Genomic DNA, 17,424 nt, shown 5'->3' with positions numbered 1-17,424 from the left:
ACAGCCCATGGGGCTCTGACTCTTAGCTGACACATCTTAAATTTCTTTTAGGACTTAATGGCATTCATCTGGAAAAAAAATCTTACTCCAGACAAAGTAGTTTCTGGCTAAAATATTGTTCAGACCATTACTCCTCTTTACCCTGGTACTGGCTAACACTAGCTCATCCTGCCCTCTGCTTTCAGACCGTTTTCCCACACTGCTCCTTTGACAGTATCCCTGCTGCCTCAGCACCTCTTCATTCCACCAAACTGCTCCACCTAATCAGTCCCAAATTTTAACAGTACATCAACACGCTCCAAATCAGCTCACAGTATCAGCCTAATACCACTATCAGCAGTATCATTAGATTTTGAAACAGAACCTCTTCCAATATTCTTCCATACAATCTCAATATTCATGTATCATCCATATCTCAGTAATACAACTCTTCATCCAGATTCAGATCACTTATATTCTCCTTTCCCTGCTGGAAACCCCACCTCAGTTGATTAATCTTTCTTCAAGCTCCCCCAACAATTGTTGTTCAACTTGTATTGAAAGCTTTGTGGTGGGAACTTGTTTCCTTTTGAGGAAGGAGGGTGGATGTTCTGCAGAGCTCTGACTGCACAGCAACGAGCACATAATGAATGGTGCTGGCAGACACAATAACATAGATCCAAAGATTACATTTATGAAACAAACTATTATTTAAAACAAAGGTACTTAAGTGCTCTTGTACTCCTAACCGAATGGTAGAGCTGAATCTAATATCCACTTTTCCAGCATCTAAAAAGACTGCTGAGATCTGCCAAGTTATGAGAGTGAAAAGCTCTGTGAGAAAAATAGTTAGCAGAGCATCTAAAATGGAAAAATTACCCCACATCTGTCCTAAAAAACTAGAAGCAATACACTAAGTACTTTTTATATATGGTGGAACACAAACTCAAGTCTTTTCCATGTATACAGAGCAAGATAATTAATTTGTTGCCCTGCAGAAGCTGGCCCATACACGTGAGCCAGTTCCACACCCACACAGATCTCTCCAGGGTGCACACACAGTTTCAAAAAAGAGCTCAAAGGGCAATAAGAATGCTCTGTCCCCCCAGCTACCTTCCTCCCATGCCTGCCTGCCTCCCAGATGGCAAGCAGCCAAGGACAGCTTGTCTGAGCATGCCTGATGGTACACAGAAGTCACAAAGAGCCATCGCAAGTTACTGGCATCTGGGGCAAGCCTTGTCTTTTCCTAGAGGGTACTCTGTGAATCCTGTCTGGAAAAAAGCCTGAAGGCACTCTTCAAAACACAGCCTTGATATATCCACAGTTTTGCATGGGCAGATGGGAAGTCTTTGTCTCTCCATCTGTAGGCTCAAGGCTTAGCAGATAAATCTATGATCAATCACTACCTCTGTGCACTCGCTGCCTACTGTGTCAAACCTTTCATAACTATGTGTTTCAGTGGGAATACTGCTGGCTGCTTAAAACTTTAGGCAGATCAATTAAGGCTACATTAAAGCGTATTTGGCAAGTACTTGAGTTACATGCAATAACAATTGTTCTATTCTAAAAAGTGATCGAGTAAAAATAGCATCTTCTTACTCATGTGCCCTGTTCTGTGTGCATCATAGTCATATGCTAGCTTCTGCTATTCAGAGACAAAAAGCAGGCACAGGAGATACCCACCCAAGCTCTAACAAGCCTTACAAAACTTTCATGTGTCAAATACTGGCAACCTTGCAAGCTCCATTTTATGTATTCATTCCACAGACTAGCTGCACAATGCTAAGAGGTAAGTCCATACAATCCACCTACTACTCCTACCATAAAATGCCACATTGTTGAAAAGGACAGACAAAAGTTCATCCATATAGCTTGAACATTAACAAACTCAGGTTGGACATAGCAGGGACCTTATAAAAAAGGTCAAAATATCATTTCAGTCATTTCAGTAGTCACAAAGATTTATCAAGTATTTCTAGGGAAAAACACCTTTGGACAGCAGCTCTCACTGGACTTGCTCCTTCCATCATTGCCCATTTCTTTGTCAAAAGTAAATCAAACCTCCAATCACATCAAATTTTGCAGTCAGCATTTTCAGTGAGAGTTCTATACACTTCCAGTGGCTACATTTCAGTCCAGAGCAGTCAGACAGAATCCCTAAGGCTTTTTGCTTGCCTTTACTCACAACCTGCTTTATCTGGGTTGATCAGAGAGGAGATATTCACACTGAAAACACTAAAGTCTTGCTCAGATTGAGATGCCTCCTCACACTGACCAAATGAGCAAGATGGATCTGCACTGCAAAGCCCCTGTTGTATTTCAAGAAGCTTATACTTCATTAGCAGCTCTGCGTATCTCTAGCAAACATGGAATTATTTTAAAAATATCTGACCTGAGCAGTTACTACCATTTCTACAATAGTAAAAAACAAGATTAAAAACAGCAAATAAAGATGGCTTTAATTTGTACTATAAAATTTAGGACTATTTTGACTCCTTTGTCTGGCAGAAATGTCTTCCATAGTAATGAGTTTCTGTAACTCCTATGGATGGTTCATCTGCCTCATCAATCAGCTTCTAGTTTTAAGAAACTGTCTGGCTTTTGCCTACCAGAAGTACTTCTCCATATAGTCCTCTGTTCACCTAATGTAAATTTGCACAGCTCCCCCAACACATCACTTGGAACCAGCTGAAAATGCAGTCAAAGTTTCCCATAAATACAATCTGCTGCTTATGTTGCAACCTAGTAAATACCGCTGGCAACCTGCTGAGCAAGTAAATTCAAGATTTTGCCCACTCTGTTCTTCAAATCTGTCTGTCTAATGGCCACCAGATCAGCAGCACTCACACAGAGCAAAGAAGCCCAGCAAATCAGTCAGAACCTTTTCTACTTCAGTAGAGGTCACACGAATTTATCACAAACCTCCTGTAAGGCTGAAATCCCAAAGTATTTAACTGAAGTAACATTAGGGTCTAGCTATCTGCTTCTGTTGGTCAGCATCAAAAAGCAGCACCAAGCAATTCCAAAGATGCTGTGCCAAAAGGGAGGCCAGTATTGAGCTGGGGAGTGCACTGTAAACTGCTGCTGCTGCTGCTGAGCTGTACCTGGAGCTCTGCACACAAAGCTCAGACAGACACAGGCAGCAAGGCTTGGCAGACAGACACCACCTGCACCTGCAGGTCCCTCCTGTTGCTCGTCTTTCTAGCCTTTTGTTATAATGACTACTAATCATTAATCAAATAAACAAAAACCCAGCTTCTTACAAGATATGAAATTTACAATCAAGTCTTTGTTAAAGCAGTGGGACGTGCCCAACAGCTGGGCAGGACAGGTGACAGCCCAGCAGCAAGGAGTGGACACAGAGCCAGATCCAGAGGGCAGGAAGGGAAGAGCAAAGGGGACACAGGTGTAGAAACTGGACAGAGGCCCAAGGGGATAAAGTGTTCAGAGGAAGAGCAACCATTTTAATTTTTAACTGTGACTTGTCAGGCTTTTGCCTTTTTACCTCTTCAGAATTATTATTAGCAAGAAAACTTAAGGTAATGGCATTCCTGAGACAACTATCCCTGAACATCTCTAGCTGGACAATGGGGTGGTTATCCCATGGTATCGAGCCAACTACTACTCTAAGCCATTCACTCTCTCCAGAAACAATTAAAAAATGTACAAAACTAAAGCCAAAAAAGAACACAGAAAAAGCATGTTTTCTGAGACAAGCTACTACACTTCACAAATCTCTCTAACAAACTTTAGCTGTAAGATGGTATAAAGTCTTGTACAATGACAGAAATATATAAAGAAATCCAAATGAGTAACTCAGCACTTTCATGTCTGGAATCAAACTAAACTCAAAATTCGACTGAAGGCCAAAAAAAATCTTGAGTGTAGAGAGAAGAGACCCCTTAGTTCTTTACAGAACAGAAACACTAAGCCCAGAATAAGAAATTCTCTTCTTCTATGGGTTGAGTTTGCCTTCTGAGACCCCCATCCCACCAGGATAGGTATGTAATTAAGTTTCTTCAGCAAAAAAACTTCCTTATTCCTTTTTTTACAATTTTCCTACTGGAAACTATTTATTTTATATATGACAATATCCACTTACCATCTCTTATCTTACAGACTTTAGCAAATGCTGTAAACAGTTTCTTTTACACCTGCTCTTCAGGAGGCAGACTGCATGTCATCACTATGCTAGACAGACCTTGGTGTCTCAGTAATGCAAGTTCAGCCTTTATAATAGCAACAAGATTTCATTATAAAAAGCAGACATGGTGACTGGAGAGCAAAATTATTTCTGAAGCATTTTCTCATTCTGTTTTAATAAAAGTACACTTGGTAAAAGCAGCTCCTGAATTCATGCTAGCAACGAGACTCATTGAAAAATGAACCCATCTAGTGAATAAGTAAGGCCAGGTTACCACAAATCCTGTACAGGTATAGAATACGAGAATACTGACACATAAGGGGACTAAAAGAACTATGCAATTAACTTAGAGCAAAATGGATCTTAGTGAACAATGCAGTAAAGGTCAGTACGTAACATGCATCACCTGCACACGAGAAAACAATTTAAGCAAGGGATTAAAATACAAAATAATTGGTCATTTGTTTTGCAAACTAGTAAGTCAATAAGAAGGCTTGTGCAAGCATCTACAGAGATTCTCTTGAATAGTGAGGAAGTCTGGATTTCAAGATTGTGAGTGCCCACAAAGTTGCAGAAAAGGGGGTGCTAAAACAGATAAGAATTGTATGAACGAAAACCAAAGAAAATCTATTGGTAGATAGAGAGGCAGAGACCTTAAATAATTTTCTCTCACAAAGAAAAGAATTCACCATATATTACAACTGTCAGTTACCAACCAACTCAGGAAAACTCCAAACCAGGTACCACTGTTGCCCTAAGGATTTTGCAGAGAAAATGGAGAGATAAAAAAGAGTCATAACACACCTGGGTGTGCAATGAATCTGCATTAGTTCCACTGATCTTGGAAGAAACTTGTCTTGCAGTCAGTGATTAGGAAGCTGGATAGTCATGCTTCACCACAAGCTACATTTCTGAGACTGCCTCTTCTCAAGTCCTAACAATGCTACTGTTCAATTCTATACTCAGCCAACATTACATCAAAAAACGTTTTTAAATGCTAACAAGCCTATCCAGCACACAAAGAACAGCTCAGATACAAACAGGTTAAGTCCTTATTATGGCATCAGAGATGCATTGTCCCACACATGCAGCACAGATCTCTGCCTTTGCCCTGCTCATGAAAGCTGGTGTCTGCTGAACATGTGGCACAGAAATGGCCGCAGTTTAGCTGTGGATCTGGGCTTTATTTCTTGTCCCATGAATGAGGCACAGTCAACAAAATGCAAAGGAAAATATATTTATTCATCCTCACTAGCATAATTAGTTTGAAATCTAGCACTTGACTTCTGTTCTCAGTCCTGGCTTTCACTCAACTGCCTAAAAGTTACCTCCTTTATTACTGTTCAAGGATATCCCTTCCCTTGTACACTTAATTGAAGAGTCTGGAAATGCCTTCTTTCCTTCCCCCAGTAAAATTCTTCACCTCCTACTGCTTGCTCATACCACTGTATCCTACTCACTCTAGTACCCCAGATGATTTGTGTAGCAACAAACCACCAGTGAGGGCATGCAGAGGACAATCTGAGAAAAAGCTTCTATTGATGCACATTACAATTCTCTTTATGTTTATGAAACAGCATTATTAAAAGTCTCTTTCTTGCTTTTACTAGGTTATTTGCAGAGAAGCAAATCAACTCAAGCAAAATCCCTTCTGGGGGAAGAAAATTTTTTTTTTTAAAAAAAGAGCCACAAAGCCAGGGCAAAGGTGAGCAAATGAGTGCAGGAATGGAGGGAAGTAATAACCTGAATGTTCAGCTGAAGAACAGGAGCTAGCACATCATATAGAGATGGATAGGGCTGCACCAAAGACCAGCTAAAATCCACATGGTCTTCCTCACACTCTTATTTCTGTCAATCACATACTCCCTGCAAGCATATTAGATTCTGTAATTGAATGCAGGGTTCGCTTCAGCCCAAGTTCAGACCCTGCACACCTTCTTGCTTCATCCAGGAGCACAAACTAGGGTGAATTCTTACTGTTTCAGGTAATGAAGCTGCTCTTTCATGCCAAGTTTACCTTATGCTCTACACAGAACATGCAACTATTCACAGCAACTGCTTCACTCTTTCTGTAGTCCTTTTGCAACAGGACACTTCTGGAGAGAGAAGGAGGATCCTTCACAAAGGTGAGGGAACATAAAACTTGCTCAAGGCGGAAGCCACTAAGGCTGACATCTGTAGATCTAATCTGCTTCAGGTTTTCCTGAATGTCTCTCTCAGACCATGCTTCACCTCATTTAGAGAGTTCAGTACAGGTGTTTCCAGCCCTGCCTGCTGTGGAGAATCAGTATTTTCCAGATGGCATTTCTACAATTGCAGCCTAATGTCAGGCCCCTCCTTCCTCAAACACCATTGACCAGACATGGCACACAGTTCCTCTTCCAGAGCAGTATCAGTTCTTATAAACTAGGAAAGCAACATATCTTATGCATCATAACCCTGCTTGTTAACATTTTTATAGCTCAGTGCCTGATTCCCCATCTCCTCTCTTTCTGGATTGTCCTGACCAAATTTCCCTCTCAGCTACTAAATGCAAATCAAATTATTGTGGTGAGAGGAATTGTTCTGGACACACAGCAGATGAGCTAGACTTGGTCATAAAAGTCATCAAGCTGGGTCAGACTAGAAGTTTAGCCCTTTATGCCACTGCTTAAGGAACAGCCTGAGAGCAGGGCATACATGAAGTGACCCATTGGCACATTAGGAATGACCCCCAAGGTTAAAAGTGCACTTGGGGAACTCTTGTATTATATGAAAAACTATTTCCTTTTTTAATTTAAAGCACAAAACCACATGGCTTCATTGTTCTGCCTTTTGACCTAGTTCCTTTTTCCACCTTCTCCACACCATTCATCAAGACCTAAGGATTCTCTCCACGGTCATCTCTTTTCCAAGCTAAAGAATCAGATTCTTTGTAACCTGCCCATCTCTCTTCCAAGCTGAAGAATGATAGTATCTGTAACCTGCCTTCAGGGAACACACCATGTCTGTGACCAGCTGACTGTTTTTTCCCTATTTTTCCAGTCCTCTCCTTCTTTTAGGGTGTGGCAAGCAAAAGCTGCAGGGAGAATTCACAATGCAAGAGCAATGTGCAATGATACAAAAACAAAGACCTCCTTTGCCTTGTTCAGAGCTTTCCTCATAGTTCTTGAGATCTTATTTGCTATTTTGACCAGCACCAACCAGACAGTTTCAGAAGACCTCAAAAATTACTTCATTTTTTAGCTCTTTTGCCTTTGGCACCTTCCAGAACTACTCCCTCTACATTGTCTGCATGTTTTGAGCAGATAATTGAGGGCTGAGCTGTTCAATTGTTAATCTGCAAGGGTAAATACCTGTATCCACTCAAAGGCAACAGCTTTCATGAGAAATACCTGACAACAGGATTGCTCAGTTTTAAACTCTGAGTATCTCTTGCTCACTGAAAGGAGCATTGCATTAGAGATCACACAGTCTGGACATAAGAAGAGACAAGTCAAGAGACAAAATAGGGCACAAGAAGGTATATTCTCTGTAGTCAGGACAACAGAGAATATTGGCTCCAAAACCAGGCACAGTATCCCAACAGACACACAGACTCAATACTGAGTGAACTGAAAAGCAGCCTTTTAACAGCTCTACTACCTCTGCTGTATTATTATTAAACTAGCTGTATTGCTTTCAGAGACCAATGGACAAAAGTAAAACTTACAGTGCTCTACAGACACCGATTTCTGCACCCACCAGCAAGCCTGCACAGAAGATGTTTTGGACAGAAACCTCTCCATGCTTACCAGCTCAACAACCAGCACCAGCCTGCAGCTCAAATACCATCCAGCTGCAGTACCTTGCACCGAGCCTGTCCCTGCTGTTCTCCTGCCACAGCCCTTGTGACACAGCAATACTGGGAAGCACTAGAGACTGGCTCTGAGCAGCTTGTCCTGGCCTCACACACTCAGCTGTAAACAAGAGGAACGAAGGTACACACAACCTCCTTGGATGTTGCCTGCCATGCTTGGACATAACCGAAGAACAAAAAGAAAACCTCCAAAAACCCTCAAGAAAAGTTCTACTTTATAGTTTCCACTTAAGCAGTAAACATAAGCTCTTACAATGTCACTACAGGTTTTGTCAATACTTTCCAGTTGTACATTAGGAAATGCATCCAAAGTCTAACTCTTGTCATTTGCCCACTTGCATTCTCTTCTTGGTGGAGAAAGCACACAAACTGTCAAAGCATCACTCCTTCCATTTGCCTTCATATTACCACCACTGGACAAGTTTTAACCTTATGATGGTATTCAATTGTACTCAACAAGTAAATTCATATTAATCAGTGTCCTCCTTGAGCTTCTAAGTCTTCCAAGTACTTTAAAGGGTAAGATCAAACACTTACAGAGCTGTATCTAAACTGGCTGATATCAAAGTACTTCTGAGTTTCCAGAAACACTCTCCTACAACCAAATTTCATTCAAAGGAAACAAAGCGTCACATCAAGCCTATACTTGGTACATTGATTCAGGGAGGGTAAAATGATCACATAACTTCCATAATATCCACCCTCCACTCAAGCTGAATACACCCAAAGACCCTCCATTGCAGGGTGGTTCTTGCTGCCACAGCTTCATTCTGGGGCCTCCAATCCCCACAATGGAGTGCACCTTCTGAACTTCAGCTCACAGTCTCCCTTTCAAACGGAGCAACAGAGATTGGAAAGCTCTAAGCAGTGGTTCAAAGCAGAGAAGCACACACAACCATGAAGCTGCGTGCACAATGTGGGGGTGGGTGGGAGGTAGAGCTGTTGTTGAGCAACAAATAAGGGGGTAGATGTTACAGCCCAACAAGGAGGCTGCCACGTGAATGTGGATAAGAGATCTATCTTCCAGTCTGGAATCCCATAATTGCTGATGCATTTTTGCAATAAATGGTTCAGAAAGTGACACACAGAACTCAAGACCAAAGATGTTCAAATCTTATGCCTTACTGTCCAATACACCTCCAGCATTGGTGTTATCCATCTCCTCTACTATGACCCAATGTGACTGTTTCACCTGGAGAGTTGAAATGAGTTGTCTCTCTCAGTCCTGCTTCCAGCTGGCAGCTATTTCCAAGCCACATGTCTGAATCCCTCAGGCTAAGAAGTGGTTAGAAATTACTGAAGAAACCAAAAACATAACAGAAGCAAGTGCTATTTTTGAATCACAGGGCTTGTTACTTCTTTGCTCCATAGGCAAGTAAGTGTGCTGAAACATCATCTACTGGATCACATTCCCTGGAAACTCAGATATGGAGACATATCCAGTCTGAGCTCAAAGTGGGTGTAGAATAAGGCAAAGTTGAGTAACTGAATACCTGTCAGAAGAGTTGCACTTTTGGGCACGCCCTGGAACAGCATGATAGGTACCTACACTGAAAGCTGCTTCAAAGCTGTCCTCTGGGTGATCCTGAACTTGCTTTGACATTCTTGGCAGAGTTAGCATAGCACATCTATGAGCTCTGAAGAAACACATGGCAGCATTCAATATCCATGGAGTTGCTAGGCACTGCAGGCATTCAACCAAGGTACACCACATAGTTGAAATCCACAGGATCACTCTCATAGAAGTTGGTTACAAGCTGCAAATAACTTCAGTTCTGCAGCAGTCAACCTGGATGCCATTCCACAGAATGCCCTAACCTCCTCTGAGTCTTAGTCTCCTTAAGGATTACCAAAGGGTAAGGCCAGTCATTGTCATTTTATGTCAGCAAGGCTCCACTTCTCAGTAAAACACACTATCCCATAGAAAGATCCAGGGTCTCAGTAGCATAAGCCCACTACAGAAGAGCCATAGGAGACTGGAAGTTTACATAAACTTCCAGGAGGAGACCTGCAACAAATCTATGTGGCACTTTCCAAAGCCTATCCACAGCAAGGTGTTAGACCAAATTTCATTAAACACTTACCATTAAAGAACTCCATGAGACAATTAGCACTTTTCTTTGCAAAGGAATCTCAAAAACACCACAGATCAGAGCTGCAGGGGATCCAACAGAACTGTGTGGGATCACCTGCATGCAGACATCATCTGATGAGTGCTGTCAGTCTCTCACCTTCCTGTGCAATAAACACTGCAGGGGGAAGAAATCACCATTTCTCTCTTTCCCCCTTTACCTCTGCTGCACAAGAGCAAACTGAAATGTAAAAAAAGAAAGAACACTGTTGCAGAGATCAAAAGCCTTTTTCTACTGGCTCTGACCTAGTTCTTTCATTCTTACTAGAAGGAGAAAAAACACTTAAAGGAACATTGTCAAAACTGTTGAGTCTAAAAATAGACTTACCTTGGCAGTGCTGCCATCTCAACGGGCTCATATTAAGAGTACAAACTCACTTTCCTCATACACACACACCAATCCTTTCATCAATCTGGAAGCACTGGCACTATACAGCCCAAAGGACCTCCCAGTCTCCATAAACTCTTTTGGGACACTAAATAATGTATTATACATAACTGGTGAAGAACTGCAGTATTCTCCAAATTCCTACTTCATATATGCAAGTCAGCTATCCCAGTAAAAAAGTTTGGATGGTTTCCTTAAGTAAACAGGTGGACATGTATTGAAATTGCTAAACCCCAGCACACCATGCTAAGGCAGCTTTAAAAAAATCAGATTTGAGGAAGATTTCAGCATTTTTTTAGATAAAATAAATTTTTCAAAGACTTTATAAAAAGTATAAGCTACAAAGTATTTTCACCTTAGCCATACAGAGCATTTCTGAAAGGAAAAACAAAACAAAGACTCTGGGTTCATGGCTGAAGCTGACAAACAGGCAGTTTCCATAGAACAATGGCCCTGGTGGAGCTGGTGGGGCAGGATGTTGGCTCCAGTCAGGAACTCCTGTGCTGCAGAATCCCTGTGCTGCAGAATCCCTGCCTCCCCTGTGCCCCAGGCACCTTCCCACTCCCCAGCTGCATCCCAGAGCCACCCCCAAGTCTGCACAAGAAGCCAGTTGGCCCAACCACTCAAAGGCCTTGCATAACTCTACAAAAGAAAGCCCAGGAAGTCCATCCTAGCCAGACTCCCAGCTGACCACTGCAGAGACTGCAAGGCCAGACAACCTCAGTTTAAACCTCATTTCCAAGCTTCCAAAACTGTTGTACAGCAGGTTATGTTCTCAAGATCACAAGCTGCAAACCAGGAAAGCATGCTTCCAAAGAAAACAAACAAATCAAACAAACAGAAAACAAAAAAATCCCAACTGTCTGCTCTTCCTGAGTCCAGGACATTTTTCTACAAAACCATCTACTTAGAAGATTCAATGGCAACTCTACTTTAGACTAAAGCAGGGTCTGTACGCTGTGATGACTGGAGTCATGAGGAACATGTAACCTCTCAGCTTTCCAAACAGAAGCTGTAATGCCACATGTTCCTTGCCAAAAGTCACAGCTCAGGCACAGAACACAGCTCACACCTAGGGCTCCAACAAGGCCCTAGGTACATTAAGAGAAAAGCAAGCTTTTAAGCACAATCACACAAGGAAACATGGCTCCAACACAAAATGATGGATAATAAAAGGCCTGAAATGTGAATGCACTACAAACACACAAAGCAGTCACGGCCACATGGCTACTTGTGCTGAAATAGTCATAGTGCTGTGTTAGTGTGAGGGCAGCAGAATCGTGCAAAGGCAAGAAAGTTGAGGGAGAAAAAAACAAAATGGGAGGAATGCAGAACACAGAGACAAGAATGCCTGTTCTGACACACCACAGCAGGATGCATCCTGGGGGAAGGAAATGGGAAGAAGGAGTTAAAGAAAAAAATTTCATCTCAGGAGAAGGGAAAGGCACTGCTTCCCAAAGCTTTAGCAGAGCTTTCCTTCATTAATATTTACAAAGCTTTTAGAGATTCTCAGATGGAGGGCACTGCAGATATGACAGGAATTATTACAGACCTGAAAAGATCTAGCAAACAGACTGAGAAGGACTTCAAGTAAATCAAGTGGGATGACATTAGTGAGCACACTGAAACAGGGGTTGCTGCTGGCATATGAACCATCTGGTGCATGGCAGTCCATTTCATTTACTTACTTACCCACTGCCGGGCACACATGCCCAGTTCATGTCATTAGGCTTTTGCCACCAAAGTAATGCTTTTATTCAGGACCACTACATTCCTTCTGTGTATCATTCCAGTCTTCAAAACTGCCATTCAGTAAAGCAGCCTGTGCCTGAGAAATGCTTGCCTTAGGGAGAGGCTTACACTTAGGATGAGCAACTTGGGATGTTGACAGACACCTTTTGAGACACAGTGGTCTTGCTTATCTTTATTTGAATTTGCACAGGAAGCTGGTTTTCAGGGATGTTAAGCTCCCCATTGCATCCAGGACGATTAAGTTTTTGCTGGACCATCATTTACACTGCTCACTTGGGTACTCAGCAAAAGACAGCTTCAGCATGATTTCCAGCAATAAAGCAACTGCGTCTGATGGAACTGAAGATTTCAGCACAACTGAGAAACAAAACTCATGGTAGTCACAAGATGAACACACAAAAATACTGTCATATACTAAATTAAGCACAGGAGACACTAAATTAAGCACAGGAGAAGGGGTCAGATGGCTGGTTTACACAGGATTCTTAAATTTTCTCAAGGACACAGAATAAAGCATGATGAGGTGCAAAAGCAGGGCTCAGACTGCCTCAGTCTAAAGCACTAGAAAACCAAGTGAATCTTGGAAGCAGGCAGCAGGAAGGCAGATTTGCCTTTTCTCATACACCTGTCTCCTCCAACTTCCCAGAAGACCCAATGGAAAGGGAACACACAGCCCATGTTAGAAGGCTAAGGGGAGCCCAGCATTTACTGAAGACCTAGCAAAGCATCCACCTGTCAAGGGCTTGGTAGCTGTCGCCTCATTTACCGGGGTACCTTCCCAGGAGCCGGGCACCTTGTGAACACCTCTCAGCTCCCGGCTGCCCAAGAGCTGAGCATCACGGCCCTTTGGCTTCTCCATCGCTCTCAGGGAAGGAGGGGCCGAGCACAGCTCTGCGCCCATGCGGGGCACGCTGGAGCTTCGTGGGCATCGCGCTCTGGGGGCACTCGGGGGATCCGGACAGCAGCGAGGGACGGCGGCGCCTCGGCGCCCGCGGGAGAGCGACCGGCGGGGCTGGGGAGGCGCCCGGGCTGAGCGCGGGGCCGGGGCCGCTCCGGAGGGAGGCGGCGCAGGTCGGCCGCCCTTGCCGGGAGAGGCGGCACCTCCGGGCCCGGCGGGAAGTTGCCGAGCGAAGCCTCCGGGCAGCCCCTGCAGCCTATCCCGCCGCGGGCGGGGGCCGCGGCCCGGCTCCACGGCACCTGGCCCGGGGCAGCCGCGGCGCTGCGGGCGGGCGGGCGAGGTGCGCGGGGGCCGGGGATGCCCCGCGGCGAGGCCGAGGCAGCGGGCGGCAGAGCGGCCCCGCCGGCGGACGCCGCTGTCCCGCCGGACCGGGCCGGGCCGGGGCGGCCCCGCCACGGCGCAGGTGAGTGCCCGGGGGAGGAGACAGGGGAGGGACCCCGGGGGCGGCGGGCAGGGGACGCGAAGCCCTTACCTTCCACCGCCATCCTCCCGGCCTCGCATAGTGCGCCGGCCGCCGACCCGGCCCCGGCGGCGCTGCCCCGGCCGCCCCCCCGCCCGCGCGGGCTCCGCTCATCTGCAGCCGCGGCGATCAACCTGCAGCGCTCGCTGACAGCGGGCGGGGCCGCGCCGCGGATCCCTGGGAAACGTAGTCCGGGAAACGGGCGCCCGGCCAGGCAGCCGCGCTCCCTGCCGCCGGCGGGCCCCGGGGCGCCTCCCCTGTCCCCGGCGGCACGGAGAGCAGCGCGGGGCCCGGCCGTGGCCTGAGGGAGGCGGCGGGGATGGGGACCCCACGGGGCTTGTGTGGGAGAGGGACAGCGCGGGCACCCTGCCCCAGGAAGCTTCCTTTCACAGCTCCGGGATGTTTCTCTCCAGAATTTCAGGATCTCAGACAGGCTGACGGCTCCAGGATAAGCCCGACCTGTCCCCCGCACTCCCTGGCCGGCCGGAGGAGTTTGTCTGCAGGGAAAGAAAGAGGCGCGCACAGCGCCGGGAGCTATCGGTCAGCACCTCAGCCTCGATCAGGCCCTCAGCGTTTGTCCATCTTACCCACTCTGGCAGGTCCCACAACAAATCCCAAAAACGAACGAGGTCAGGGACGCAGTAGCGGAGCCGTTGCTTCAGGTCCCCAGAAATCTTACACCAAACAGCCTGCCACCCTCCAGATCTGTCCTGGAAGACAGCTGTGGGCTTGTGCACTTCTCAGTTTTATTTTGAGATATCAGAAAGATTTTGAAGGGTTTTTTTTTTCCATTCAGAAGTAGACATTTTTTCATTTTAAGTGTATCAGTAAATATTAACTACTCGCAAACAGTGTATGAGTTACTCTACTCACCAAAGTTATGTCATTAAAATCAAGAGAGTAACAGCAAAGGCACTGAGTATACAAGGGCAAACCCAGATAGGGCATGAAAACAGTTCTGTATGTTCTTTTTGTTAGTAGTGGCTATTGTGGCTAATAAGTGTTATTTGTAACAGGTTATTTTTGCAAAACAAACCTCAAACTAGAGTGCAAGAATATGCAAGGGAATATGCATATTGTATATTCACAGTATGAACACAAACTCCAGGAATTTTGACATCCTTGAAATATCTAAATTAATTAAAAATTGGGTCTTCATTTATTTTATGAAGGAAACTCAGAGGCTATAAGAAATGTCTTGAAGCTCAACTTTTTCCATAAGCCTTCTAATAACCAACTTTGCCCTGAAGACCTGACTTGTTGTTTGCTCTCAAAAGCACCTGAATTTTAGCCTTTTGTTGTACATGGGTCCAGATGTTGTACAAGTGTCCTTGTACTTTGCAAAGTGATAGGCACACTCACAGTGCATTATAATTTAAAAAATTGAGAGGATGTGCTAGTCCTTCAGAGTGCAATACAGTCACACACCTGATCCCATGTGCTGGCAGAATGGACTGATGCTCACACACTTTCTGTGGAGAAAAAAGGAAATCCCAGTTTTTTATTTATAGATAATTTTTCAAATATATGTAATATATATGTTTTCAAATATATGTAATACACACATACAGCCTTCAATGCATAATAAGCTCCTGTGATTTTGATAACATTTTGTATTAAGCTCATGTATTCAAATATTAGTCATTTATTTGACTGTGACAATATCTGGAGATATGTTGGAGTAATTACCTGGCTCATGCATGTGTGGAGCAGTGCTTTCTTGTTTGGAGTGAATTGGGAGCCATAGAGGGAATAAATCAAGGCTCAGAGTTAAAAGTGGCATGGACATGGAGCACTGGACTCCTATCCCCATTAGCATGCTGAATTTCTGACTGGTAGCTACATTTCAGCTCTGGACCCTGAGGACATCCCCAGTGATGGGGGGATCATTTAATCAATTTTACTAAGCCCTTTAAACAGCACTGTAGTTTTTAATTACAACTTCATGCCTGCCGAAGAACAGCAAAATTATGGCTGTGACTAGACAGCAAATAAGGCATGACAGATGTTAAAAGGTGTAGTGTGTGATACCTAATAGCTAGTGAAATGTAATATTTAGCACTAACTAAACCCATCAGAAACTTAACAAATTCTGGTCAAAACTAGACAAATTGTAATTTAGTGTATGTTGTTCATTAGAGAAAAGAGCCTGTGAATTGATTCAAGGGGGTGTGTAAATTGATTTAATTAATCTAAGGTAGAGCACAATCTGTTTTGAGAAGAGCTTTCAGAAGCATGAGGTGAGAGTGAGCTAACTTTCTTAAAACACCCTGCTAAATTATAGTGTAGAAAAAGACTGTATTTCTCTGCTCAGAAAGAGCTCTGCTCAGAAAGAGCTGTTTCTTGCGGTCCCTGCCTTGCTTTCTTGCTTCTCATTTTACCTTGCCTCACTTCAGAGAGATTTCTTGTAAACTTTCTCTTGTAAGTTAGCAAACTTCCTTTAAACAGACTTGGTTTGTCACAGCCACAGTCAGTTTGCTGTGTTCTTTGCCCTGGGTCACCCGATGAAAAGGGAATACTGACCAGAAGCTCCTTAGCAATTCTAATTATTTCTGAATAGGACTTCTGCCAGCCAACATCAGATGAAAGTACTGTTGATGAATGTCCATCAACAGCATTGCCCTACTGCAAGAGTTCTGAAGTCTAAACAAGATGTTAGAGTTGTACACTTCACATCATCCATCATAATTTTTCTCTTTTTATTCCCCTTTCACCTTTCAGAAATTCAACAGTCATTTAGCTTTAGGCAACCCCTTGTGCTCCTAAGTCTTTTCTGTAAAACACTGAAATTCTCACTCATCTTCATCTGATGATCTTGTTAACGAGGTACTTCTGACACATCGTTGTGACCCAAGATTTTAAAACATGATTTTTTTTGGTGCCCAAAGCACATGCACAGGAGAAGTTTTGAGGAACAGTTTAAGAAACATCTGAAAATTGTTGACCCCAAGTCAGGCACCACGTGTCTCTGGCAGTGAAGAGCAGCACAGCCGTGTCTGAATATTTTTGGCTGTGATTTGCTTAGCTGAGTGGGCCTAAACTGTGATGGTGAGATAAAAACCATTCAAAGTTTGTCGTCAAACTCAAGTATGACAGAAACAGGACCACACCATCTGCCTAAAATTTCAGTATCTGGACTCTTATATTGCCTTGCATATTCCTGGGAAAGAGTACACGGAAATGGGTGTGTATTTCAAAGGTAACTGATGAGAAGTATGTTGAGATTGGGAGAATGTGTGGGAGGAACATGTGTAGGACTATACAGATGTGATACTGATGGGGAAAGAGAAGTGGGGCTTTCCACTGCAGTGCCTCTGCCAGTAGGGAGGGCTGTAGGTGGAGGGAAGAAGAAAAGGGAAGGGCTGTAGGTGGTTCACACACACGCTCAGCACACACCCTAGGCCAGGAACTGCACTTGTTTGCCAATGAAAAACAAGAAAGTTTTGTGGGCACCACAGTGAACGAGGTAGGTGGAAATTCAGGTGTGGAAGCAGTGAGTAGAAAGTTCCCTTCAATTCCCTTTCCTTTGGCAGAGTGAGCCACACAGCTGAAAAAAGAGCCTGAGGAGTAATGGGTGCCAGATCTGGAATGAAAGGAGAAGGGTCTGGGGTTTCTCTGGATTCTCTTCTTTTCTCTAGGAAGTGGCATTTCCTAAGAAACCTGCTGAGAGTCATGCAAATACATGAAAGGCACAGGGAGAAAATGCTGGGTGCACAGGTGTTTGGTTTATTTGTTTTTTTTTAATTAAATTTTTAACCCATGTAGGCATATACC

At 44.2% G+C, this 17,424-nt stretch overlaps 1 protein-coding gene across 4 annotated transcripts in view; it reads right to left on the bottom strand.

Moving 5' to 3' along the window:
- The window catches only part of SAMD12 (sterile alpha motif domain containing 12), a 176,762-nt gene extending 162,954 nt beyond the window's left edge, over positions 1 to 13,808 (bottom strand). For all 4 annotated transcript variants that reach the window (XR_012583384.1, XR_012583382.1, XR_003382698.2 and 1 more), the window contains exon 1: positions 13,663 to 13,808. Coding sequence is in view for 1 of the 4 variants with exons in the window: in XM_005479552.4 (XP_005479609.1) it covers positions 13,663 to 13,675 (13 nt within the window). In the remaining 3 variants the exon portion in view is untranslated. The remainder of the gene's footprint in view (positions 1 to 13,662) is intronic.
- Positions 13,809 to 17,424: the final 3,616 nt, after the last annotated feature.

Source organism: Zonotrichia albicollis, chromosome 1 (genome assembly GCF_047830755.1).
Source record: "Zonotrichia albicollis isolate bZonAlb1 chromosome 1, bZonAlb1.hap1, whole genome shotgun sequence".
Taxonomy (NCBI): domain Eukaryota; kingdom Metazoa; phylum Chordata; class Aves; order Passeriformes; family Passerellidae; genus Zonotrichia; species Zonotrichia albicollis.
This window is presented reverse-complemented; position numbering and strand designations above follow the sequence as displayed.